Raw genomic sequence first — 27,834 nt, 5'->3', positions numbered from 1 at the left:
AAAAACTAATTAAAAAATCTTTTTAGCTCAACATCTGGTTACCCCGACGTGATTTCAGCATAAACAATATATTGCGTATATATTATATAAACAGTTAAATAAGTTAAAAAAACAGATTAATTATTATTAATATAAAATGTTTTTTTATTTGAGCGGTCAAAGACCGTCTGTTTTATTTGATTATAATTTTAAGACTAAATTATCGTACCCTAATATGGCCCTAAGAAAACGTTGTCGCTGTCGTCGGTCACGCCAGAGGCCTCGTTGCTGAACAATCGTGAAAGTGTCGCAGACGTTAGGTCAGCAATTTGGGCAGGTTCATTATTGTTATTTGTGTAGGGGATGATCGTGTGGTGGAGCGGACGGACGCTCGTGTGGTGTGTGTGGGATGGTCGTGTGGTGGAGCGGACGCTCGTGTGGTCATGGCTCAGCGTTTTGGCCAAGTGCATTGCACTTTACATGTAGAACATTTGTTTGCGCAATAGCGGGTTTTAGGTGACTTGAATTAATGTTTATTAACTTTTCCCTCTTTATTTGACGTTTGTCCTCAAGCGTTAATAATACGGTAAGTCGTTTAAGCGAGGCACTCGTATGACGGTTGATACGCTGTTGGATGATGTTAAAGTGTTCTGCTCTCGAACACAGCTCTATCTAACAGCTCTTCAAAATTCCTAAGAACCCCATCCTTCTTAATACACTTCATTATTTCTGAGAGTGTAGAATGGAATCTCTCGATTTGTCCATTGACAGTACTCTTATAGGGTGGTACTCGGAAAACCTCAATGTTAAGCTGATCTTTGAGCATAAAAATGATTGAGGCTGAATTGAGAGCTTTTTCGTTGTCAATCGCAACGTACTTGGGAACGCCGAAATAAAACCCAAGGTCTCTTAATGGGAGTCGAATGTCTTCCACCGCTTTAGATTTAATTATTCGAGCTTGAGCCAATTTGGAAAATTTGTCAGTTGCAGTCAACACTAGCATCTTCTCGGTGAAGTAGATGACGATATGGATAACATGACCTGGGTAATTCGGAAGCGGTGTCTGTTTTAATTCCGGGTTTGGGCGATGTCTGCAAATTTTCAATCTTTGCAAATTTTGCATTGCCCAACTATCGTGTCTATCTTCCACTTCATTTTTAGAAAATAAAATCCTTCGGACAGCTAAAGCTTATTTTCATGAGAACCCTTATGAGCTCTATCATGAACTTTTAAGATTTCCTCAACTTGGTCGGCCTCGTTTGCTAAATCTGTTACCTTTGATTGTGTGAAACGAATTCTATACCTCTTAAAATGGACTGGGTATATTTATTGAATTTTACCCATAATTGGCTCTAAGATTTGTATGCCATTAATAACAGATGGTTTGAGGTATGTCTTGAGAAGTTTTATTAATTCGTGTTTGTGGTATTGTTCCCTGTGAATCTCGTCCATATGAAAAGTAGGGTAGGGGATACGAAACTTGTAGTGGTCGGACTTCGAAGTAAAGAGAAAAATTTGGTTTTTAAATACGTTTATGAGGACTTCCATGTTAGGAACTAAATCGTGAGTTGAACTCTCAGCACTATGTTGGGTTGAAGTTACTGAATTGATCTGGTTAGGAGGGGCTCGTGACAGAGCGTCTGCTACTATGTTCGCTTTTCCAATTTTATATTCTAACTCGTAGTCGTATTCTTCCAAAGTCGCCTTCCACCTTTTGATTCTTGCATTACCATTTCAATTACTCAAGGAATGGGTCAAGGGCTTGTGATAGGTATAGATCTTGACCTTGGTTTTACCATAAAGATAGTTCCTAAGAGTCTTCAATCCCCATACTATAGCCAGCATTTCTTTCTCGTTGGCTGCATAGTGTGTATCTGCTCTTGTCCATGTCCTGGACAAGAAGGTTATGGGCTTATCATCCTGCGAGAGCACTGCTCCCAAAGCGTAGTTTGAGGCATCGGTTGTCAATTGAAATACCTTCAATTAAGGTATACTAAGTCAGGATAACTAAGTATGACCTTTTTAGAGATCAAAGCACTTTTTAGTTTTCTGAAAGCTTGCAAAGGTTCTTCATCAAGTTCTATTGTCTTAGCCTTGGATTGATTTTTGGACAAACGGCCATCTTCCCCTCTTAAAAGAGAAGTCAGGAGCTTAGCGAGTCTAGCGTAGTCCCTTATGAACCAACTGTAATATCCGGATAACCCAAGGAAAGATCTTAATTCCTTGATTTGTGGTGGAGTCATATAGTCGGTACGGAAACAAATGCTGTTCACTGCCTCGAGTTTCTTTTCCTTAATATGTAATATAACACGGTTTTTAACCATCATTAGATTCTTATTGGTGTAAATAGTAGTTTGCGATTCTTTCAGGCTATCGTTTTCTAGAATAGCATCAAAAGTTTTCAGTGTGGGAAGAAAGAAAAATTTAATGGGAACGTCGGAAATGTTAAACAAATTAGCTTTTATATGGTGGGCTACTTTAATGCTACCTCCTACTGAGATTGCTTCGAATGGTTTTTCATTGGGTATTGGGTTAGATACCCAACGAGGCTGAATATAATTTTTATTTGATCCCGCGTCAATTAGAATTTTGAAAGTCTCCCCGCCCCCTACATTTGCTTCGAAGTATGGCAAGGAGGAGCGGGTAATTCTAAAAAATGTAAGTCTGCAGGTTCTTCTTCCGTCTGGTCTGGTACTAATACTTCTTTCCTATCTGTGTATTCTTGTTTTCCTGTTCTAGGATTTGAGAGTAGTCTTTTCCGGTCATGTCAATTTGTTCGTTGTCATATGTCTGGATGTTAAAGTGTCTTGGTTTTTTATCGCCTATTGCTTGGTATGGAGCAGGTGGCCTTTTACCAACTTCGAACCTGGGCCTATTCATATAATTAATTTGCCTAGAACGGATACTAGGGTCGACCTCCATTGGTTCTGGTAATGGTTTCGGTAATGGTTTAAGTGCCAATGGTCGAGGTGGTGGGGTTGGAAATCCGTTCAAGCTTCAGGCACAAGTGTAGTGCTTGGGGCAAATCTTTTGGTTCTTTAATACCCAGAAGTTTAGGTAAGTCTCCTCTCAAACCCCTAACAAAGGTATCCAGGGCCCGGTCCCTATAGAACTGAGTCAAGAACCTTTCTGATTCCATAGACAGTTCCATACATACTACCTTGTTAAGAACCAAGGAGAGATGGTTGTAAATCTCCTGATAATACTCTTCAAACGTTTGGCTATTTTGCATCATTATTGTCATCTGATGCTCTAAAGTGTTTAAATCACGTTTATCTGCATAATGCAGGGTCAGACATCTGGATATGGCGGACCAATCCAACGGCTCATTATAAGATTCTAATACCTTGTCTGCGTGACCTATTACTTTATTTTTTATGGTATGCAGGATATCGAAATATTTGGGGCTGCCTCTCGTTGCCTCGTAGGCACTCAATACTCTCTGAACTGATTTTCTCCATGAATTAAATTCGGTTCGGTTACCAGAAAATTCTCGTAAGCACCTCACTACATCAGGCACTTTATCGAGGTCGTTTAAGTTTTGTCTCAAGTCCGGTCTAATCGTTTCGTCAGTCGCGTCAACAAAATTTGCAGGTGGATTCATTACCCTGGCGAACGCGGGAATCTGCTCCTGCAATGTTTCTACTACTATGCTGGTTTTCCAGTTTTTAAGCTTGTTCATGTCTAGGGTATAGCGTTGACCTGGACTACTGGCGTTGGATGGAGAGAGTTGCGCGTTTAAGACGGGGAGTCTAACTAGGTTATTCGGGTGTGACATAGTAAATTTTTTGTCTTACAAATCAATATAAAAATTTTCTTTAAATTATTTTTTTAATTCACTTTGTGGAAGACATCACTTGCACTTATTAATTTTTTTTTTTTTTTTTTGCTTTTATTTATTGAATCTTCTTTTATAAGAACTAACAAAAGGTTTAAAAATCTTAACTATAACATGTATTTTTTGAACAGTTCTATTAATTTTCCAACTGTTATATGATTAAACGGCCCTAATAATTTATTCGCTGGGTTGGTAGGTCCTTTCGCCGGAGACGGAAACGGCTGCTGAACGGTCGCTAGGTGGTTGGGGTGCGTGTAAAGCTTGCTATGGTATTTTTCCATAAGTTCCGTGATTGCATTGGTAACTGATGGGATATTTAAGTCTCTTTGGATGTTTTCACTCCGAACGTACCACGGTGCCCCAGTGATGGTTCTCAGAATCTTTGATTGTGCTCGCTGTATGATGTCAGTATTGCTATTGCTGGCATTGCTCCATAACTGTGAGCCAGATAGGTTTCAATACAGAGTTGTAGAGTAAGACTTTGTGATCTAGGCTGAGCGGAGAACCTGAGTTGATGAGCCAGTGTAAGTTGTTGGCTTTTAGTTTCAGTTGAGTTTTTTTGGCTTCAATGTGCCTGCGCCATGTGAGTCTTCTGTCAAGGGTACTCCTAGGTACGCTACCTCACCTGGTTTCGGGAGTGGTATGTTGTTCAATAAGAGCGGAGGGCAGTCTTGTCTGCTTAGCGAAAACGTCACGTGCTTGCATTTTTGCTCGTTTACTTTTATTCGCCAGTCAGAGAGCCACTTCTCAACGTCGATGAGGTGCATTGCCAGCTGTACTGTAGCTTGGATAGGGGACCTTGAACGGCTAAGGATAGCTTTATCGTCAGCAAATGTGGATACCGTTAAGCGACTATTTGTAGGGATGTCGGCTGTATAGATGAGGTATAAGGTTGGCCCAAGAACGCTGCCTTGGGGGACTCCAGCCTCAATTGTATGATCAGCAGGATCACCGATCGGATCAGCAGGCATTTTTCGAATAGTTTCGAAATACATGAGAGTTGGTCTGTAAGATGAAAGGACTGTGTGGTCCTTACCAGGCTTTGGAATCATTATGATAATCGACTTCTTCCATCGTTGTGGAAAGTAACCAAGTTTGGTGATGGCATTAAAGAGCTTGGTTATGTAGCGCACTGCAGAGTGTGGCAGCTGGATGATCATTTCCGGTGTTATAAGGTCGCAGCCGGCGGATTTTTTCGGGCTGAGACTGTCTTTGAATATTTTAATTACTTCTTTAGGACGAAACACAATTGGGGTGTGTAGCTGGTGGCAGTTTACGGGTGAGGACGGTAGCGCGAATGTGCTAGTAGCCTGGTTTGGCGTGAACACATTTTGTAGGTGAGTGGCAAATGTGGTGGCTCTGTCTGCATCTCTACGGTCCCATCCGCCTGCGGAATTCCTTATCGGCAAAACGATTTCAGTCGGTGGGCGAAGAGTTGAGTGGGCTCGCCACAGTGACTTTTGTTTTGTGCCTGTTGGTGAGAGTTGCTCTATGTATCGGCGCTGATCGTCTTCCTCCTCTTGTTTCAGAGCGTTGGCCAGTTTCCGTGTGGCTACATTTAGCTTTTGTTTTGCAGTTGGGGATCTGGAAGATTGCCATTCTCTGCGTAAGCGTCGTTTTATGTGGACGAGTTGCTCGATTTGTACGTTGGTCTTTTTTGAATTAATTGTAGTATTTGTTATTTTGGGTGTTGCAGTAAGAGCTGCTGCAGTAAGGATGGATTGCAATGCACATGTGCAGCTCTCTATATCAGATTCAGTATTGAGTTTTGGGCTTAGCTCAATGTGTGAACTTATATATTTTTTATACCTGAGCCAGTTTGTTTTGTGAGAAGTCAATCTGTATGGTGGCTTCACGTTTTCTGCGTACCGGCGGAGGTGAATTAGTACAGGCGAGTGATCAGATGACAGATCCAGCAGACATTCAGCTTTAACCAAACAGCGGGAAATATTTTTCGTAACTGCGAAGTCGATCAGGTCAGGCAGCTTATTGAGGTCTGATGGCCAGTATGTAGGACTCCCGGGGGAAACATGGTCAAGTTTATTAGTGGCTTTTATTATGGTCTTATAAAGCTGTTTTCCTTTTGGGTTCACAAGTCGCGATCCCCAGTGTGTATGTTTAGCGTTGTAGTCGCCTGCTGCAATAAAGTGTGGCCCTAGTGCTTGGAAGAAATCCAGGAATTGAGCTTCTAATACTGTGAAACGGGGGGGCAGTATACGGCCGCTAGTGTGAGGAGAGTGTTGTCCTCCAGCTGAATGTTGATAGATGTGGCCTGAAGATGATTTTCCGCAAATTCTTTGTAAAAGTGGTGCTTCATACGGTTCCTTATGAGTATGGCGGTGCCACCGTGTGCTTTTCCGTCGGGATGATTTGTACCATAGAAATGGTAGTCTCTTATTTGAAAATTGTATTTGCTTGTGAGATGAGTTTCCGAAAGAAGCATTACGTCGATGTGCTTCTCATGTAGGAATTGAGCTAGCTCAAGTTTGCGCTGTGAAACGCCATTGGCGTTCCACGTAGCTATGCGTAAGGTAGCCATTATTTATTTGATTGTTGGGCCACAAGCATTTGTATCAAAAGGATTTTATTACGCATCATGTCTTGAATGGTGGTCTTCATAAATGTCATAAATTCCATCATGCTCTCTTGTAGGGCTTGCATCATAGTTTCAGTTTTTGTTTCCTGCTGCGCAGCTTGGTTATAGTTTTGTTGTGTGTCTAATTTTGTGTGCACTTCATGTGGGGTTCGAGAATTTTGGGTTGGAGGCGTCATACCGGATTTTAAAACGTTTGCAAATGTTATCTTGTTAGTGTTGGATGTAGGCCAGGGAGCGAAACTTGCTGCTTTCGAGAAAAGTACTTCAGGATTTGTTTCTGATGGTGTCAGCGTAGCTGTTCCTTGGTGTGTCCGCGCCGTGTTCATTCTTTTGTGAAGACGGATTTTCAGCTCTTTGTAGATTGGACAGCCTCTGTAGTTTGCTGTGTGATTGCCCCCACAGTTATTGCATTTTTTCTCGCATCCATTTTCTTTGTTAGTTTGATAGTGTTTGGAGTCGTGGAGATCTCCACAGACTACGCACACCGGGCGAAGTGTACTTGTTTTCTGGTTCAAGCTCAATCTTGAAGAGTGGTTGGGGCTGCCTGTTTCTGTTTTTGATATTGAACACGCTTTTGGCGTAAAATCCCTTTTCCTTTAGCGCCTCAGTTATCTCTTCGGGCGTAACATCAGACTCAATGCCCTTCAGTACTACTTGCAGGCCCTTGCTGGTTTTAAGCTGGTAGGTGTAGAAGCCTATTTTTTGTTCGGTAAGATAGTTTGTGACTTTTCTGTAGTTGTCCTCCGTTTTCGTTTGAAGTTTGATTTCATTGATAGTACCTCTTACGAGGGAAATTATATGAAAGCTATCTTTTCCAATAAGGCCAATCAAAGCATTTACAAAACCGCTTGTGCTCTTCTCGCGGATGTATATTGGCGGAGGCTTTGTTTTCTTCGGTTCGATATCAACGGATCCCAGCGGCACGTCCTCAGCGGTATCTGCCAGCAAGGCAAATCTGTTGGTATTTCCGGAGGCTACATTGTTGATCAAGGTAGAGTTGTCGCGTGTATTTTTCGGCTTGTTTTCCAAATCTGTTTTCCGGGCTGAGCTTTCGCTTTATTGTAATGTAGCGGTCCATTCCAGTCTGCCAGGTCGACCCAGCTTTTTTGTTTACGTTTTCTTTTTGTTTTGCTGGTAGTGCAGCAGAACCGTTTATTGCTTGCGGTTTTGCTTTCGCTGACTCAGTCAGAGCGTGAGCGGGTGCAGCCGATGACGAGATAGAGCGGGCTGTCGGTATATCTCCAGCTGTTGTTGTTGGAGGTAGCGGGGCTTCTGTCGGAGCTAAGAGAGCGGGAGAGCAAGAGCGCGCTCTTTCTTGATTTGTTGGTAGAAGATTTGATTTGTTGGTTGTCGGTGAGACGTAGGAGAAGTACGCGTTGTTGCGTTGAACTGAGAGCCGGCGTTCGTCTTGCTCACGCTGACGCTGAGCGCGAGTGTCGTTTTGACTCATAGTTTTATTATTTACGATTACAAATCACTATATATATTTAAGCGATCTTGCATCGCATAGGGCGTCTCTTTCGCTTTCGTATTATTTATTTAGTTTATTTTATTAGGCGTTCACTTCACTCAAAACAACTGATTTTGTGCGGAGCTCGATAATTACACGTCTTCACACGTCGGCCATCGAACTCAACTCAATTTTGAATTTGATGAATGTTTTATATTTTTTTCGAGGAAGGAAAATTAACTTATTTATTTTCTTATGCTTATGAATTCTCCAAAGTTTTTTAAGTTGTAAATTTGGAAATAATTTTTTTTTTTCTCTTTCATTTCATGTATTATTTTATATTATATATAATAGTATATTATGGTTAAAAAATTTTGCTAAATATATTTTTTATATTTTTTTCTTAATCTTGTCTTATATTAAAATGTTGATCTGCATCCTTACCGGTGGTCCGGATTTACGCCTGTTTACTCTTTGGCTTCTTGGGACACACTTCAGTTGGAGGGCCAGCTGCGGTCGTACCTTACAACTCAGAGCAGGATCAACTCCGATCTATTATTGCCGGGGTGGTAGTTTTAATGTTTTTATGTTCCGCGTCGCCCGGCAAATTTTTTGTGTAGCCGGGAGTCTGTCTCGATCGCGAAAGGTTTTTTATAGCCGGCACTGTGCAGAATTTTTAGTAATTTAACACGAACTTATTTTTGTTTTAAGCGCGTGCGGTCCCTGTTCGGGCACTAGTTAAAAAAACAGATTAAATTATTTTTAATAACAAATGTTTTTTTATTTGGTTATAATTTTAAGACTAAATTATCGTACCCTAATCTGTCCCTAAGAAAACGTTGTCGCTGTCGTCGGTCGCGGCAGAGGCCTCGTTGCTAAAGAATCGCGGAAGTGTCGCAGACGCTAGGTCAGCAATTTGAGCAGGTGCATTATTGTTATTTGTGTACGGGACGCTCGTGTGGTCATGGCTCAGCGTTTTGGCCAAGTGCATTGCACTTTACATGTAGAACAAATGTTTGCACAATAGCGGGTGTCAGGTGACTTGAATTTATGTTTTATTAACAAATATGTGCGAGTGCATAGTCTAATAACCGAAGCTTCCGCTATTTCTTTTTTGCGCTCATCTTCCCGCTTGAACCGAATTTAGAGTCAGTGTTTCTGCCGCTTTATTGTAGTTGCTGGCTGCCATGGCTGCTGAAAATTCTGGAATCGTTACCGCTCATGAAAACCGGGCGACAGTTTTAAGGCGTAAGGCGACTGCTATTTATAATAGAGTGGAACAAACTCTTATCAAACTCTGCATTTATTTTGGTTGACGAGTCCGTTCTTCGTGTGAGGTTGAAGGTGATCGATGAGCTTTAGCAAACATTTACATAAGTTCTCAACGAGAACAAAGAACAGGATTTTGAGAAAATTGAAAGTGATTTGGGTGAGAACATTGATGATATTCTCATGACTCTTAAATCCTCGGAACAGGGGGAGATTTCAAAGAGCGCTTCGCAAATGCATTCGCACTCTACCTTTTCTGACGGCATTTCTCCATATTATTGTAGTTATCAGCGGCGTTCAATTCGGCAATCGTCGTTTGGTATTTTAGGCACACAGTACAGAGTGGTTCCGTTTTAATGCTTTTCGAACTGTCTGATAAATTTAATGGTCTTATTCGTGAGCTAAATGGAATGGGCTCAACGGAACAAATCGCTGAATGCATTATCGCACAAGTAAATATCCGAATGCTGGATCCATGGAGTCTGGCGAAATGGGAGGAGCATTTAGAATACCCAAAATCTTCAAAAATTGAATTCCAACGTGAGAATCCATGACATCGTTTCTGGAGCAGCGATGCCATGGCAAGCTATGAGCCAGGCAATCAGGTGGGAAGCAACAGAGGATCTGATTTACGTAGGTCCATCCTTCTTGCTACCAGCCTCAGCCCTGCGACCTGTGGCTTCTGCAATGCTTCTGGGTACTCAGTTTATTACTGAAAGAGTTTTAAATCTAACCCCAGCTAATCCTTCTGGGAAACTTGGCCACGCCTTCACCACATGAAAGTTCAAAGCCTGAAGAAAAGCTTGCTTCTGAATCACATCATGCAGTAGAAACTTCTGCGTTACCTAGAACGTCTGCTGCGCTTCTTTCACAGGATCTCAGTAAAGATGTTGTGCTTCTGGCCAGTGCCATCGTATTAGTGAAGAACTGTTCAGGAATCTGCGTTCCTTGCCGTGCTCTGCTCAACTCTGGATTCGCAAATCAGATTTAACTTAATACGACAAAATTGGCAGCTTGTGTTACCGAAATAGGCGATTCTAGTTTTTAGACAATTGGTTAGTCATTAAATATTTCAATGCTATTTCGAACGTCTAACTACTCGACCTACAGCACTGCTGTTATTGCTTTCAATATCATTGAAATTCAGCCGTGCTTAAACATTGACAATTGCAGTTGGAACATATTCCAAAAGTTTAAGCTCACGGTCCCAGAGTTTCATTGTTCTTAACGGATGGACTTACTGATTGGCGCCAGTCTCTTCTACAAACTGCTGTGCTTCGGTCAAGTCAAGCTTCTGCCGGGATTGCCGCTCATGCAGCAGACTTAGGGTGGGTTGTTTCTAGAGGTTGCCATAGTAAGCTAGAATGGTCGGAAACTACCGACGCTGTAATTAAGTTGTGAGCGACTTAACCTTTTCGACATAAAGGCAGGGGGCTTCCAGCTATATCTTTCGCTAGTTGAACCGATGTCGAAATCGGCGTCCCAATGACGATAAAACTTATTTTCAGAGATTGGGTTTGTTAAAACCGGTGCAGAGGTCAAATGATATTTAGCTAATCCATAGCTACTTGAGCCTTTCGAGGTACTTTCGGTACCATTCAAAAACTCCAAGAACTCCCCATACTTGCTTCAGATTTAGAGAGCTGGCTTGCCAATTTAGTACACACGAGATGTTTGCTGGTTGGTACAAATACCTCCACTACCAATGACGTACCCCAAATAATTGATGCTTGTTACTCAAAACTGGCTTTTAACCACGTTAAGAGTAAGATTGGAAATGTTATAATTCATGTAATTCATTTTGTTCTTGTCTTAATGATAATGGTTATTTCTTTCCCTTTTTAACTCCTAAGACAAACTATGCACAAACAATAGAGTCGAAACTCCTTGCTCCAACACCAATCAAGATTTGAAAAACACTTCATTTGGGAAAACGCGTATAAAGATAAATGATACGCTTCTGAGCGATGTAAATTACATTGCGGGGCCATGTATGATGCTTGATATCTCGTAAACCAGCATGCTTTCGATCAAATCCTTCACAGGGCATGTTTACAGTTATGTCTACATTAGAAATATGAAAAAAAAAATTTTCAATGAATCAGATTTGCGAAGGTAGACGACCCCCTTAAGGTAAATGTACTTATGATTTGAACTTAATTGATGTGTACGGCGTATTCCCGGTATCCACAATAAAAAATATATAAATCAAAAAATCATTAACATAAAACAGAGTAACGTGCAGGGGGGAGTGCTTAAAAAAATCATAAATGCAACCCTCTGTGCTCATAACACATAAATCTCAAAAAGAAAGACGCCTGTGTCGTTGGGCACTCCAAGCCCGACAAAGGACCGACAGCGCTTCCAAGACAGAACAACATAAATAAACTATTTTTTTAATATCTATAAAACAATGCATTGCGTTGTTCTACATGTGCACTGCGATGCATATTTGCAATTAAACAAAATATGGTAATTTCGAGCTGTATTTGAAAACGGCCGAATAACTTCCAAAATAGGCTAATAAAATTGTACTACCAACTAAAACAAATTAAATAATTTGAATAAAAATAAAATAGTTTAAAAACGAAAATTTTAATTTTAAACAAGAATTCAATATATGAATTGCAATCGAATTAGTAAATTATTAATATGTGAAAAATTTAGATTTACAAGAAAACGTACAAGCCACTAAATATATAATAAATAGATTAACAAAAATGGGCCTTAGTAACTAAAACAGAGGATTCCACGGCAAAAGTCAGAAATAAAATAGAAAAAATATTAATATTAATAGAATCAATATTAATTGGCTTAAAAATTTTAAATATGCTAATAATAATAATGGTTGGTACTTTGAGCGAATCATTTTCAAAAAATCCATTGCAAAAAGAATTTAAGTAAGACACACGATTTAGACAAAATGTAAAACACACAAAACAAGCCATCGATTAAAATTCTTTGATTAAAACTAACTAGGATAACAATAAACACTGTTCTTGTACGCATACGGCTTAAGTATGATACCATAAACAAAACAAGAGAGAACGCTAAAGTCGAGTTCCCCGACGTGGCTACATAAATCGACAAACTTGCGCTGCGTCTATGTCTCTGGAGTCTGTATGCTTAATCTCAACTTTCTAGCTTTTGTAGTTCCTGAGATTTTAGCGTTCATACGGACGCACAGACGGACATGGCCGATCTTAGCTCTATTCAATGGATTCAAAAAGAAGACTGAATTTAAAAGCTAACATAAAAGTCCTTAGCGACCGCTGCCAATATGCAGCGCTTGCCGGCTGGTGCTGGTCAATGGACGAATGGTCGTTGCCGCCACCGATTAACTTAGTGAAATTGTATACTAGTATTTATAAAATCCTTCAATCTAGATTAAACTTCTTTAATATATTACCAATATTAGCCAGAACCCTGATAATGATTGCCTTAAAAAATTATTTTGTATCATTATAAAACGAAAGTCGACGAACTACGTTCAAAACCCATAAACAAAATATATTTTTTAATTTTCTTTATTTCTTTAACTTACAATAAAAAAAACAATTATAAACACAATAAACAAACATGACGAACTATTAGCGACCTGTTTTAATAAAGCACTATCACTAATAAATAACCAAAGCGACAAAATAGAAAGCAACGTTCAAATAACTGCAGTAAGTTTCATTTCATATAATCTTGCTTCTAGTATTAATAAAATCAAACGTCGCAGTCAATCAGCTTCAGTCGCCTTGTTTGGTTTTTGCGTTTAATATGAATAATGAAGTACAAGAAGTACACTATAAGTAATTGCCAAATAATTCATTTAATTTATTTGTACTCAAATACAAGTCCCACCGGCAATGCATGAAATGATAGCTTTTAACAATACTGACCGAAAGCCGAACACCGACCAAAACCAAAAGTAGAAAAAGGCCGATTGCACCGACTTATTATGACTTCCGAATTTCATAGCTTGCCGCTGCGTCGACTTACGTATACGATCGAAAGCAGCAGTAAAGCAGAAAGCAAAAAACGAAACAAGGCGACTAAAGCCGACAGCGACTGATTTTCTTAGAAGTAGAATCCAGTGTTCAGATTATAATGTCGCTCGCAGTTAAAGTACTGAACCGCTAAAATATTGCGACTTCTCCTGATCTGATTTTAGTTTTTTAAACACTGCACACCAGGCCATTTTCCCTATTTTTTGGCATAAAGTCAAAAAATTTTATAAATACTATTTTGAATTTAACTATATATTATAAAAGAGCATACATTAGGGACACCAAAACGATATTAAAAAACATTTAAGTTGCAACATTTTTTGCATTTTTTACCTGATAACAAATTCTTATATTTGATCAGCTGTTTGTTCTAACAAAATGGGCGGGAAGCTTTTACTCAACTTTGTGCTTCTGTTAAAAAAACACCACGTGTCCAAATATTTGCAAATAAAATGGAACATAAAGGTTAAGGTATGCTTAATATATATGTCGGCGACTACCAGATTATTGCTTTGATTATTAAGCAAGTCCCTGAAGTCCATCTCAGTCCTTGACGATACGTGTGTATGTTCTTGTATATTCGCTTTTCGATTGCTTACACCGCAACTTTACTAGGGCCCCACTCGATCTCAATGTGTATCAAGATCTAACAACAAATACAACCCGTCCATTCGATAAGTCTCTTAGGCAGATGACTATAGATAAGGCGCCCATTTCAAAATAACATTTCCCTCTCCGACACGGCCATTCTGAAAAATTACACGCCCTCGTGTATGGGCTACGCTCTAAAACGAATCAGAAATTCACACACTGTATTCGAACTTCAAGTTTAATTTTAATGTGACGATCAATTTATTATAGGGTAAAAGTATTAACACTACAACTTTATTTTCCATTAACTTAATCTTTAGTATTCTTCTTACTACCTTATTATTCATCTTAGTACGTTAAATTCTTAACTATTTTATTCATCATTCAATTTAAATCCTTCTTCATTATTATTTTTATGTTTTAAATTAAACTATTCTTTTCATTTTCTTTTAACATTTCTTAATTAAACTCAAAATTTCTTCATTATCTTTTCTCATATTATTCTCATTTTCTTTTCTCGTTTTCATTTCTCATTTTCATTTCTCGTTTTCATTTCTCATTTTCATTTAAAATAACAAAATTGTCACAATGCCACTCTTGGGTCAGGTACCGCCACGTAGCCATCGATAACTGTGTACTTCCATACACCTTCCGCCATTCTACTGTCTCTTTCAACAGCTTCCATTACTGTCATTTTCAAGAGCTTCCATACTGTCTATTTCAACGGCTTCCATACTGTCTATTTTAACAGCTTCTATACTGTCTATTTCAACAGTTTCATCTGGCGGGCTAACATTGATCTCCAGCTCGCTTGGCACCTGCCCATTTGACAGTCTTCTTAACCTTTCATGTGCATACTCATATCATCTATTATTTTTCATACTCTTAAAAATATATCTGTCGTTCTCTAATACCTCAATAATCTCAAATGGACCCCAATATTTAGCATCTAATTTAGTTTGGTTTCTCTCACTATTATTAAGCAACACAAAATCTCCAACACTAAATTTGACTATTTTCGCTCTGCCTTTATCAAATCTTTCCTTTTCATACTTTCCGGATTTTTCTATATTGTCTAAAGCTTGGGTTCTTATCTTAGTCAGATACATTTCTGTTTCTGAATCTTGAATGGGAACAAGGCCTAAGGGACGAGCAACTTTTCCCATAATAACTCTATAGGACTTGCTTGGGTTATCTTGATAGTAGTACAATTAATAGCTAATTGTACGTCACCCAATGCCTCTTGTCACGATCTTGAACTTGTTTCAACAGCTCTTAATAAATTCTTCAAGTGTTCATAACCCTCTCAACCTGACCATTACCTCGACTGGCTGCAGTCGCTATCAAATGTAGTTTTATCTTTTGTGAAGAGCAAAATTCAACGAACGCCTGTGAAACTTCTTCCCTGATCAGCCACGATTCGAATAGGGACTCCGAACAAGGATATTGATGATTTCAACGCCATTACACAAGTCTCTCCACTTAACGTGTAAGTGTGATAGAGGTATATATACTTGGTGAATGTATCAATCTGCACAATAACATATTTTTTACGGTTGCTTTTACCACTAAGCTTGCCTGATATGTCTATGTGAATAGTATGACATGGAATGTTTACTTTAGGAATTGGATGTAATTCCATTTGTACTTTCCCAGAAGATGATTTGGAAACTCTGCATGTTATGCAATTTTTAACAAATTTTCGAAAGTATTTGTCCATGCCCTCAAAGTGGTCGTATACTTTGTCAAGCGTTTTCTCTCAACTCAGATGCATTATGGATTCATGCACTTGGTTAATAACCGACCGTCTAAATCCACGAGGCACTACTGACAAACAAAGGGTCTTGCCATTTCTTTGTATGACTCTATACAAAACTCCAGCTCTCAACTCATATGTCCTAGACAAATTGAGTGGAAATTCATCATTAATCAACTGGGAAGTAATTTCTACAATATCTTGATCTTTCTGTTGCTCAACACAAATCCAATCCTCAGATACTTCTGTTAATTCGATTCGCTTTTCAACAACCTTTGCATATTCAGGAGAGTTTTCCAGAGGAAGTGGATTTCTGGAAAAGAAATCAGCATGGGCCATACGCTTGCCTTCTCTATATTGTATATCGAAATCGAATGTCTGTAAATAAGCTCACCAGCGAAAGACTCTAGGCAACAATTCAATCTTATTTTGTGAAGATTTTAATTTTAAATTTAATTATAAATTTTTATACAATCGGTGTATAATACAAACTTTCTGCCATGTAAATAGTGACGGAAATGCTTAACAGCATTAACCACCGCAAGAGTTTCTAACTCATATGAAGTATATTTAAATTCGCATAAACTTGTTGTCTTACTGTAGTATTCCACTAAATACGGTTTATTTTCCATTCTATATAAAAGAATAGCACCATATCCAATTGTGCAATTCTATCGGATACTGCGGGTCAAAGATCTAATAAGCCACTTTTGGTTATCTTTGACCCGCAGTATCCGAAAGAATGTGAATAATTTTTCTACAAATCTCCTCGTGTTATATTTTCCACTTAGTGGCGTTGTCAGACCATCGGCACTGCCAGGGCTGCTCCAAGAACCGAATCGTGTACCTGTAACTAAATAATAATATTCAAACAATAACTAATTTGAATTTATTTTTTGAATCGAAACAGTGAAGTGAACCAAACATCAAATCATAAGCGAAAAGACGCTCAGTGCAATGCCTGCACATATAGATTTTCTAACAAATCCATAAGTTATTAATCATCAATTAACTAATTACAAATATTAATAAACTAACCAAAAACAAAGAGTGAAAACGAAGCTCGCGCGCAGCGTCAACGTCAGCAAGATGAGCGCCGGCTCTCATTGCAACGAAACAACGCGTGATTCTCATACGTCTCCGCGACTTCTGCAGACAGCGAGCGGTCAATCACCCCTAACCCGACGAATTTACTTTGCCAACAACTCAAGAAAGAGCGCGTTCTTGCTCTCCCTCATTACTAGCTTCGTCACAAAACCCGCAAGCTCCAAACAATTGCGAAATTTCTCTACGCTTACCTACGGTGACTAGTACTGTGACAACAACAAACACTGCAACTGCAATCACAACAACAACTGGAACAGTATCATCGGCTCGCTCAATTTCGTCGACGCAAGTACTTGCTCGCCCTGAGCCAGCGATCAAAACAAAAACGCAACTTAACGGTTCCGCTGTGCTAGCAGAAAATCAAAACATAAACAAGAACACCGGGTCGACCATACAGAGTGGAATAAAAGAAAACTCAGTCCTCAAAATAATAAAAATCAACAATCCGAAAATAAGACAAAAATTACTCGAGACGATGTCACTAATAAAACGCCAGCAAACACCAACAGATTTGAGCTTCTGGCAAACTCTACTGATGAAAGTGTACAAACGGCAAAGTCATCCAAAGAGGAACCTAAGAAGGTTAAGCCTACAATATACATTCGCGAAAAAGACTCAAGTGCCTTAGTGAACAAAATAGCGACATTAATAGGAGAAAACTCGTTCTACATAATCCCCCTAAGAAAAGGGAACATTAATGAAACAAAAGTTCAAACTCAAAGCGAGGCTAGCCATCGTCTCCTAACCAAATTCCTGGACGATGCAGGAAAAAACTTTTATACATACCAACTAAAAAGCGCAAGGGGCCTACAGGTTGTTCTCAAAGGGATTGAGGCAACTGTTTCGAACACTGAAATCGTAGAAGCGCTCAAGCAAAATAACTTTAATGCAAAAATGGTCATGAACATACTTAACAAAAATAAGGAACCACAACCAATGTTCAAAATCGAGTTGGAGCCAGAGAGCCAGATACTAAAAAAAAATGAAGTTCACCCAATCTACAAGTTACAGCTCCTACTGCATCGGCGTATCACAGTAGAAGAGCCACACAAGCGCAACCGCCCAGTGCAGTGCACTAACTGCCAAGAATATGGCCACACTAAGGCTTACTGTACACTGAACTCTATCTGCCTAGTCTGTAGTGAAGCCCACAGCACAGCGAACTGTCATAAGAACAAGGAAGACAGCTCTGTAAAAATGTGCAGCTGTGTAGTAGTATGCAAATATAAGAAACTAAAAAACCGTCTTAACAAACATGGAGAATCAACACGAGCTCAGGCCACACACATTAGTCACACTCCGTCACAATCGGGCCCCTCTTACACGGCACCCCTTCCTACACATCGTACCAATCCTAGCGTTTTCTTCGCTACTGCCTTAAGATCGGGAATTAAAAGCGTGAATCCAATAACACAAAAGTCAACTACTACGCGGGAAGAACAGGAAATAACTACATCAAACGAACAAACGCAGCGAGTATCAACTGGAATTGAAACGATGTCATCATCGTTCATCTCACTCCAGCAAACCCTAAAAGAATTTATGATATTCTTGCAAACCACTTAGAGAGCTTATGCGAAACCAAAATATGATGACACGGCTTCTCGTGTCATTAAAATCAACATAATATCTCTACTTACAATATCTAAAAATACGATATCAAAAAAGTATTGACGTCATGCTTCTCTCCGAAACAAATCTAACAGACAAGCACAACTTCCATATTCCAGGATACCTATTCTACGCCACAAACCATCCGGACGGCAAAGCTCATAGCGGCACTGGCATACTTATCACAGGTCGCATCAACCACCACCTTCATAACAGAACTGAAATGGACTACCTGCAATCCACTTCCATAAGAATGCAATCTAGCAACGGCCCCGTCACTCTAGCCGTAGTCTACTGCCCACCCCGTTTTGTAGTTTCTGAGGACCAATTCTTGGAATTTTTCAACTCACTCGGTAAGCGATTTATAGCGGCGGGTGACTACAATGTCATGCACACGCACTCCAAAGGGCAAACAACTTTACAACCCGCTCATGAAGCCACGAAATAAGCTCGATTATGTGACTCCGGGAAGGCCTACATACTGGCCAGCTGATCCAAATAAGTTACCGGATCTCATAGACTTCGCAATAACAAGAATGATCCCAAGAAATAATATTACGGCCGAGTCACTTGCATAACTATCATCTGATCTGATCATCTAATCACTCTCCAGTTTTACTTACTCACAGGCATCGACAACATATAACTGAGCAGCAACTCATTTGTGCTACCGGCAGTAATTCAAATCTTGCCACCAATAAATCCAATAACATTTAGCCAAAGTGAGATAGCATCTATTATAAAAGATCTTAAGCCCAAAAAATTACATGCACACGAATTTGGTGACACCAAAAATGATCATAGAACTCCCACCGTGTGCGGTTCTGACCTTATGCAAACTCTTTAACGCTATTAAGAAACTTAGATACTATCCCCAAATGTGGAAAAATGCGGTCATAGTGATAATTCCCAAGTCAGGCAAAGACAAAACGCAACCCTCATCCTACAGACCAATCAGTCTTCTATCGTGTCTCTCGAAACTGTTTGAAAAGGCATTTTTAAAACACCTACCTCCCTACTTAAGAACGGCGAAACGCAATACCATCGCATCAATTTGGTTTTCTCAAAAATCAGTCATATTAGATGACGCACAAGCATTTGACCGAGTCTGTCTGGAAGGACTAATGTACAAGATAATAAAACTGCTTCCACAGAATAATTTTATCTCTTCAAAAGAGTGTTCTCAATCAGGTGTAACAGTTCGATTTCACACGACCGCGTTATCAATGCTCCAGTCCCCCAAGGTAGTGTGCTGGCCCCCGTTCTTTACACCCTATATACAGCAGATATGCCTACAAACTATCAGCTCACTCTTCGTTTTGCTGACAATACCGCAATACTCAGCCGATCCAAATGTCCAGCACAGGCAACAGAAACGCTTGACTGTCATCTTAAAACAGTGGAATGATGGTTTGCGGACTGGCGCATTAAGATAAACGAGACCAAAAGCAGACATGTAACATTCACACTGAATAGACAAACCTGCCCACCATGTACCCTAAACAATACACTCATCTCACAATCAGACGTAGTAACATATCTCGGGGTTCACCTAGATAAACGCCTCACCTGGCGGCGACATATAGAATCTAAAAGGACTCATATGAAGCTTAAAGCAGGCAATCTCCACTGGCTTATTAATTGCAACTCTCCGCTTAGTCTGGAATACAAAGTACTTCTCTACAATACCGTGCTGAAACCCATTTGGACATACGGCTGTGAATTATGGGGAATCGCGGCCAAAACCAACATTGAAATTATACAGCGAGCTCAGTCAGCGATTCTGCGAACTATCACTGGGGCACCATGGTACCTACGCAGCGAAAACATTCATAGAGACCTCAACATAAACCTCGTCAACGAGGAAATCCAGATGAGAAAGAGTAAACATCAAGCAAAGCTCGCCGCACACGAAAATCCTCTCGCGAAGTCGCTCACGCGTGTATGTAGTCACAGCAGACTAAAGCGCAAAGATTCTCCAGCCCAGCAAAGAAATCCTAGGGCCGTCTATTACAACGGCTAACTAATACAACTATTTATTATTGTACTTAAACTAATTTATATAAGATTTGAATAAATATTGTTAGTCTCATAATAAGAGAAGATCCAATAAATAAAGCAATAAGTTCGAAAAAAAAAAAAAAAATATTTGCCACTCAAAGTTATTTTTCTCGGAAGTAAGAAAATATAAAGGCTTCATCAGCTGTGAAAATCCAGGGAAAAACTGTCGAAAATACGATGCTAACCCAATGAACTGTCGCAATGTTGACCTAGGTGGTGGCAAGACACTCAAAGATTCTATTTTGCGTGTATTTGAACTTATCTCACCCGCCGTACCTCAAATCCTAAATATTGAACTGAAGTTTTAAGAAAGAAGCATTTTTCAACATTAAATGAAAATCCCGATTTTGACAAAATATCCAAACCAATCTTTAATTTCTCAAGTGCCGATTCTTTGGTTGGATCTACGATCATTATGTCATCCATGTACACAATGACGTACGTGTAAGCGATCTCACCTAATGCCTATATCACTGCTCTTTGAAAAACTAACGGCGCATTCTTGAGTCCAAATGGCATCGATAGAAACTCATACTGTGAGTGGGTGACGAATGCCGTATATTCGACAGAGTTCGGATGCATGTCCAAGCAAGTAAAGAACTTTGCACCGCGCAGTCTGGCTATTTGATCGGATATTAAAAGCAACGGAAACTTGTCAGCGACTGTATTTAAATTTAATTCCCTATAGTCCACACAAAGCCTGGCTTATGCATTCTTCTTCTTCACCAATAGAGCAGGTCTCGCAAAAGGGGAGCTACTCGGTCTGATAACTTTGCAATCTAATAATTCTCGAATTTTGCTACGAACTACATCTCTCTCACTGGGACTCAATCTATATGGTTTTCTCTGTACCGTTTTAGTCTTATCGATTAATCAAATTATCATTTCACCAGAATTGAAACGTGTCTGAGGCGTTCCCTTTATGAAAGACCCTGAGTAGGATTCTAACAATGTTATTTCATTTTTATATTTACCAGATTACATTGCTTTCTAACATTTTCAATGAGTTGTCTATAAATGTAGAGCAATTATTTACAGTTTTTGTTTCACACTTAATTATTTCTACTCCTTTACAGGACACTACAGCAGCATATCCCTGAGCTAGCACTTATCGACCAAGTACAATATTATTTGGCATACATTCATCTGGTACTACATGAAATATTACGTTTAAACTGTTACCGTTAACAAGAATGTCATTGTCAATATGCATTGTGCTACAAACATTGGCATTTCCGATGCCTTTCAAGCTTACTACATTATTGATTTTTTACCGCTTAACTTATTGGAATACCTCTCCTTAACCAAAGAGCACTCTGATCCAGAATCAAAAACAATTGGAAAGTTCACACCTTACCACCTGTCATATTCTTCGGGCATTGTGAGGCTATATGACCCTGCTCCTGGCAATGGTAGCAAATTATACCGCCTTTAGCATGTTGCTGAGATGATTGGCTCCCTCGGTGATCTTGTCTCGGCATACCAGCGCTCTGCTTCCTGTTTCGGCAGTCGATCATTTTGTGCCCCATCTTGCCACAATGATGGCACTTCAATGAGGCAAAGTTAGCTCGCCTTGCTCCAGACTCCTCATTTCCAAAATGGTGTGCGCGCTTGTCAAACGCGAAGACCTTCAACTCGGCCTGTAAGTCACGTCTATTTTTGATTTCTGAAGTATAGGCAATTCTTTGCAGACCACGATCAAAGTTCGTCAAATTTCCCAAGACCACAGACACAGCAATCCGTTCCATATCCAATCCCTTCCACTTGCTGACGAGTGAGGTCACCAGGCATACACTGTTGTTGGAGCGACTGTTTAGTAGCTGCAAAACATGTCTCAGTTTTTGCTAGCGTTGTTGCAATAAATGTTTAAATTCCAACCACGACATTATTCATATCACACTTCAGAAAGCCATTGGAAAATTAGCCTCTTTATATTTTGCCGTTAAAGCCAAGTTTAAGATTAGCCGATCGGCTCTGCTGGATGAGTGGATCAGAGGAGGTCGAAATGACAAAGCCTTATTTGACTGGGTTGTTACCGATTTTAAATTTAATGATATTACTATTGACGAGAAAGCTAAAATCGCTAAGCAAATCAGAAGCTTTCACCTCTATATAACGAAAAATCTGGCTAAATGTAACCGTACAATTGAAGCATTTAAAAAAAAAACATTCCAGTTGGCTTTCATGATGGTTGTCGTGGACCAAAACAACAACCAAGTCGCTTCAGACTGTCAAATGGGACGACCACGACTCCCTTACAGTGATGAAGAATCACGGCACAAAAATAAATGGCAACGGATATGGCTAATATTGAAGAAAATAAAACAAGTATTTTTGTCCATGCAGCATCAATTTCAATTTAAAGCAAACCATTTCTACTTCAACTGCATCCACTGAAATTAGAAAGAAATTGATATTCTCAGAGCCAGTACAACTCACAACAATTCAGGCTCTTGCATTTTTGATTGACAGCTCTCTAACCAAAACCCGATACAACGACATGAGAGCTTTGAATAAAACACAATTTAGCAACATTGATCCATCGTATAATAAAGTCCGAGAAGCTAAATTCGTGTGTAGACCTGCGGGAGTTCATGTGACAGAAACCAGAGCCCAATTATCTCTCCAAAATTTACTGAATCATACGGCCAGTCGAATTATTCTTATGCAATAGGAGGTATTTAAGAGGCATAAGAACATAACAGGTGTCAAACTGATCGCAAGCTATGGATTTGACGGTACAACCGGGCAGAGAATGTACAAGCAGAGATTTCTAGAAGACGAATCCCATCTCAAAGGCGACTAAATTTTCGTTACCAGCCTCATTCCATTAAAATTAACAGATGATTAAGAGACACCGTTATGGATAAATAAGAGCCCCCTATCAGTACGATTTTGCAGATTGAATTCGCTAAAGAAACAAAAGAACTTATTTTGAGGGAAAAGTCGAATTTAGAGTCACAAATTCAAAACCTCACAGATTTTACTTACAATTTTTCAGTCGACAGAAAAATAGTTGTCACTTTTTCCCTCCATCTCTAATTGACGGAAGGGTATTGAATATAACAACTGGAACGAAATCCAGGTGTGTCTTATCTGTGGAGCCGGTCCAAAGGATTTTATGAAAACCGCCGAAATATTAGACTTTAGGGCTAAATTAGAAAATCTAAATTATGGGATCAGTCCTCTGCACGCATGGCTCAGATTTTTCAAATTTGTAGTGGCAAACTCGGGATAAAAAAGAAAGAGACATGATAAAATGCTGTACAGGTTTTATATTATTTTACCATAGTAGCTATATCTTGCGAATTTCGTATAGATATTCCCAAATTCAAACTATTCTGCCAACGATCTGTATCATTGTTGCTGACATCGGATACCATTTAAAGTTATCCATAGTCAGCAACTGTCTACAAAGTTTTGATTCACGGTCCTCAGATAATAGCATCCTCGGTTTTACCTATCGGTTTCTTTGGAGAAAACGCATCTGAAGCACGTAATAAATTCTACAAGCGCGATAGACGATCATATTCGAGACAAAGTTCTCGTGTTAACAATTTAACGGACGTATATCACCGATCCATGGATTCATCGGATCCACTCTCTGCGATCACTCTCTTGGGAAGGCGCCAAACAGAAGTGAATAAATAAAAAGAAAGAAAATATAAGTTTTACAATTAAAAAGAAATAATCATGCCAAATCTACTCCGTAACTTTATATCCTTATATGTGTCCTTATATATATCCTTATATATATATCCTTAAATATATCCCTGAAATTAAACGCATGTATTTTAAATGTAAAATGCACCAATTCTCCAAAAATTCCGCTCTCTAGCTAAACTCTAATATCTATTTAAACAATTTATAACTGTTTCACAATTCAAATTCTCACCATCCTACTCCTCAGTTGTCTTTAGTTAAGGTTTTCATTATGTGAGAACTTCGGAGAGAACAGAGCATATTTTGTGTTTTATAGTAACCAAATATAGACTATAGGGGTATAATACTACCTACAATATAAAGTATAAAGTCTTTATCACGATCAATAGACTACTTGATTTGACCGTCGGTAAGAACATCGGAAACTATTTAAGCGATAAAATTGAGATTAGACATGCAGACTCTAGTGATGCTAATGCTGCACAAGTTTGTTATATAGCGTTGCCACTCACACTCTAACGGCCACAAACCGCGCAAAACTACCAAACCAACAGTTTTTTGAGGTGTTTTAATATGTTCTCATTTTTGTAAATTTCTCCGCATCCACACTGTTAAATATTTTGTTGATTTTTTTTCGTTTTACTATTTGTCTTGCCAATTTGTATCGGTATTCCGAAAACATTTTGGCCGGAGACGTGGCACCTAAAAACCGTCCAAAACTTCAAAAAAAATGTATTTCTTTTTTTTTCCTATACGGCCAACAAATTTCCCACTAGCTTAGTAACGGGTATTTGATAGTCGAGGAACTCGTCTATAGCGATTTCTTGTTTTTTATTGATAAATTATTAAAGAGCTTACCACGAAGTTGCCTGGATGGGGGAGCTCTTTCAGACAGAACATCATTTTGCGGCGAAGTATATGATCCACTCGAATTGTACATGTTACCTTTAGATAAAAGAAAAATTCGTTTTATTACATACATACATACCAGGTATATAATTATAAATTTAATCGATATTATTTAAGCAAACGACTGAGATGGAAATGCGTGGTGTTATCGATTAGCTCCTTCGTTAATTTTTACACCGTTACAGAGGGTATACCATATCAATCAGATGTTTTCTATGCAGTGGAGAAAAAAAATTTGCGGCCATATATGCATTAAGAAATTTGGTTGTTGTAATTAAAAACAAGAAACAATATTTATTTACTCGGCTCGCTGTCTAGCGTGATCGATTGATTATATAATATCAACGTGCCGTTGATATATCGACGTTGATATGAATATCGACAGTAGCCGAGTCGATTTGGCCATGTCCGTCTGTCCGTATGAACGTCGAGATCTCAGGAACTACAAAAATGTTTTGATATTTTTAATTTTTGTATTAGTTTTGTAAATTTCTATCGATTTGCCAAAAAACTTTTTGCCACGCCCACTCTACCGCCCAGAACTGTCACGCCCACACTTTTGAAAAATGTTTTGATATTTTTGCATTTTTGTATTAGATTTGTAAATTTCTATCGATTTGCCAAAAAACTTTTTGTCACGCCCACAAACCGCACAGAACTGCCACGCCCACACTTTTGAAAAATGTTTTGATATTTTTTCATTTTTGTATTAGACTTCTTTCTATCGATTTGCCAAAAAACTTTTTGCCATGCCCACTAGCTGAGTAACGGGTATCAGATAGTCGGGGAACTCTACTATAGCGTTCTCTCTTGTTTTTTATTTATTTGGTTTGTTTTTTGTTCCCCAGTCGATATGGGAGATAAATATGGAAATATCCCGTTCGCAGTGCCACTATTATGTTTTTGAATATTTGCCGAGGTCACTCAAAGTCTGATAAACCCACAGATTCTAACGATGGAAAGAATTTACCTTACCTATATTGAATTCTCCATCTAGTTATACTAAAAGATGACGTCACTCACTTCCTCTGTTAATTAATTATAAATTTTCAGTCCAGTTTTATATCGCGTGGAATTGTTAAGTTCAGTGATATTTTAAAATGATAAGATTGACCTTTGTCCAATTGCAACATTAATATCGGCTGCTATTTTTGCCATATTATTAGGTGTCGATCTACTACTACATATTTGCCAGTAAATTACAGTTTTCTTAGTAAACACGATACAGATGTTATTTTATCGGACTCGGTAAACCATAGAGTATATATCATATACAACATCTCTCATGGTATACGACGAAATACTTTTATGTAAGCTCCTCTTGGCACATGCCTAGTATCCATATAAGGTAGTTTTTGGGGCAGATAGAATAGAACCACAATATAGCCTAGGGAACTACGAAAAATACCATTTGAAATCGGAATATAAAAAGCATCTAAAAACAAGTATCCAGCTGAGCTAAACATATATACTAGCACAGATGTATGTACCCAAATCAAATGCCGTCAGGTAATAAAACCTGAGCAGTCAAAAATGACCTGTTGGCTATGTGAAAGAATGGTGTAGTACGCTGGTTTTAACGGCCGAACTAAAGGTGGCTTGAAAGGACAGATCAGCAGGTTTGGCGTGGCTAGAGAAAGATTTCGACGAGCTGATGATCTTCTTTCCGCGCTAGACTTACAATTTAATAGCCTTAAGCTATTAGAGGAATCTCCAAAGCGCAAGAAAGCCGCTGGTGGTAGGCTGCCTAAGGGGAATGCCCCGCCACCTCCGGCAAGTGATCAACAGGACTCCACAGCTGATCAGTTGTCGATCGCAGCAAAACCCTGAAATGTTGCTAAGATGGGCAGCTAAAAAAGATTCGAAGCAATCCGATCAATCCGTTGTGGAGGGAGCCCAGCCTAGGATTGCTACAGATTCCGTTTTGTCCGCACTGGTTTCTCAACCGGTGATTCCACCTGGCCCAAATAGTTTACCACCACAAAGGAATATTGAGTCCGGACACCGGCACAAGTTGGCACTCCAGACTCGGTGGTTCCACTAAAGAAACAAATTTTTGTTTCTTGGCTTTCCCCTGATCAAACATCATCTGACGTACTGTCTTATATACAAGCCGACAGCATAAAAAAATTTAACTTTTCTTACGCTAGGGACATTTCATATGTTCTGGTGATTTTTTGACGGATAGTATAGTGGTAAAAGAGTGAATGAGTATCATACATACATAATTACACACATCCATCAATATGTACGATAAAAAAACAAAACCATAAATGTACATTTGTTGCATGTATAAAATATTTTATCTAAAAGTATGTACGTTTATGTTTTCTTACATTGCCTGCTATATTTTTGCTCGCCATTGCGATGGCGACAATGCAGTTTAAAAAGGAAAGGCCCACTTTAAACAAACGGTACTTACGTAAAGCAAATGACGTAAACGATAGAAGCAGACACAGTAGCGCGACGCATTTTTATGGTTTATTGCGTTTCTGTTTAGTTCTTCTTTCCATTTTGAAATGACGCAAACGATAGAAGCAGACACAGTAGCGCGACGCATTTTTTAGGGTTTATTGCGTTTCTGTTTAGTTATTCTTTCCATTAACTACTAGAAATTTTAGCGACGGCGTTCAGATATGGGTTTGTAATTTGCAAGTAAGTAGATTATTATTAATAATATTTATAAATATTTAATTTCAATTATATTATGATTTTTATACCCGTTACTCGTAGAGTAAAAGGGTATACTAGATTCGTTGAAAAGTATGTAACAGGCAGAAGGAAGCGTTTCCAACCATATAAAGTATATATATTCTTGATCAGGATCAGTAGCCGAGTCGATCTGGCCATGTCCGTCTGTCCTGGGTATGAATTCCCGTTGCGCCACCTATCAATTGGCCATATTAATTTGTTATGCTCTGCAGCCAGCGCTATAATATTTAAGATAGTTTAGTTTTGTAAACTACTATATCCATTATAATAAATAAACAACTCCATGTATATATA

General features: G+C 39.0%; 1 protein-coding gene across 8 annotated transcripts in view; it reads right to left on the bottom strand.

Moving 5' to 3' along the window:
* The window catches only part of LOC122625474 (sialin), an 89,115-nt gene that overhangs the window by 42,861 nt on the left and 18,420 nt on the right, over nt 1–27,834 (bottom strand). For 4 of the 8 annotated variants that reach the window (XM_043805567.1, XM_043805566.1, XM_043805565.1 and 1 more), the window contains one exon: nt 24,778–24,864. In XM_043805567.1, coding sequence (XP_043661502.1) covers nt 24,778–24,859 — 82 coding nt within the window. In that variant the 5' untranslated portion in view covers nt 24,860–24,864. Of the gene's footprint in view, nt 1–15,841; nt 16,331–23,535; nt 23,874–24,777; nt 24,865–27,250; nt 27,365–27,834 lie in introns of those variants that run through there. The other 4 variants (XM_043805568.1, XM_043805571.1, XM_043805570.1 and 1 more) reach the window with 4 other exon arrangements.

The sequence above is a fragment of the Drosophila teissieri genome, unplaced genomic scaffold (assembly GCF_016746235.2).
Source record: "Drosophila teissieri strain GT53w unplaced genomic scaffold, Prin_Dtei_1.1 Segkk10_quiver_pilon_scaf, whole genome shotgun sequence".
Lineage (NCBI taxonomy): Eukaryota > Metazoa > Arthropoda > Insecta > Diptera > Drosophilidae > Drosophila > Drosophila teissieri.
This window is presented reverse-complemented; position numbering and strand designations above follow the sequence as displayed.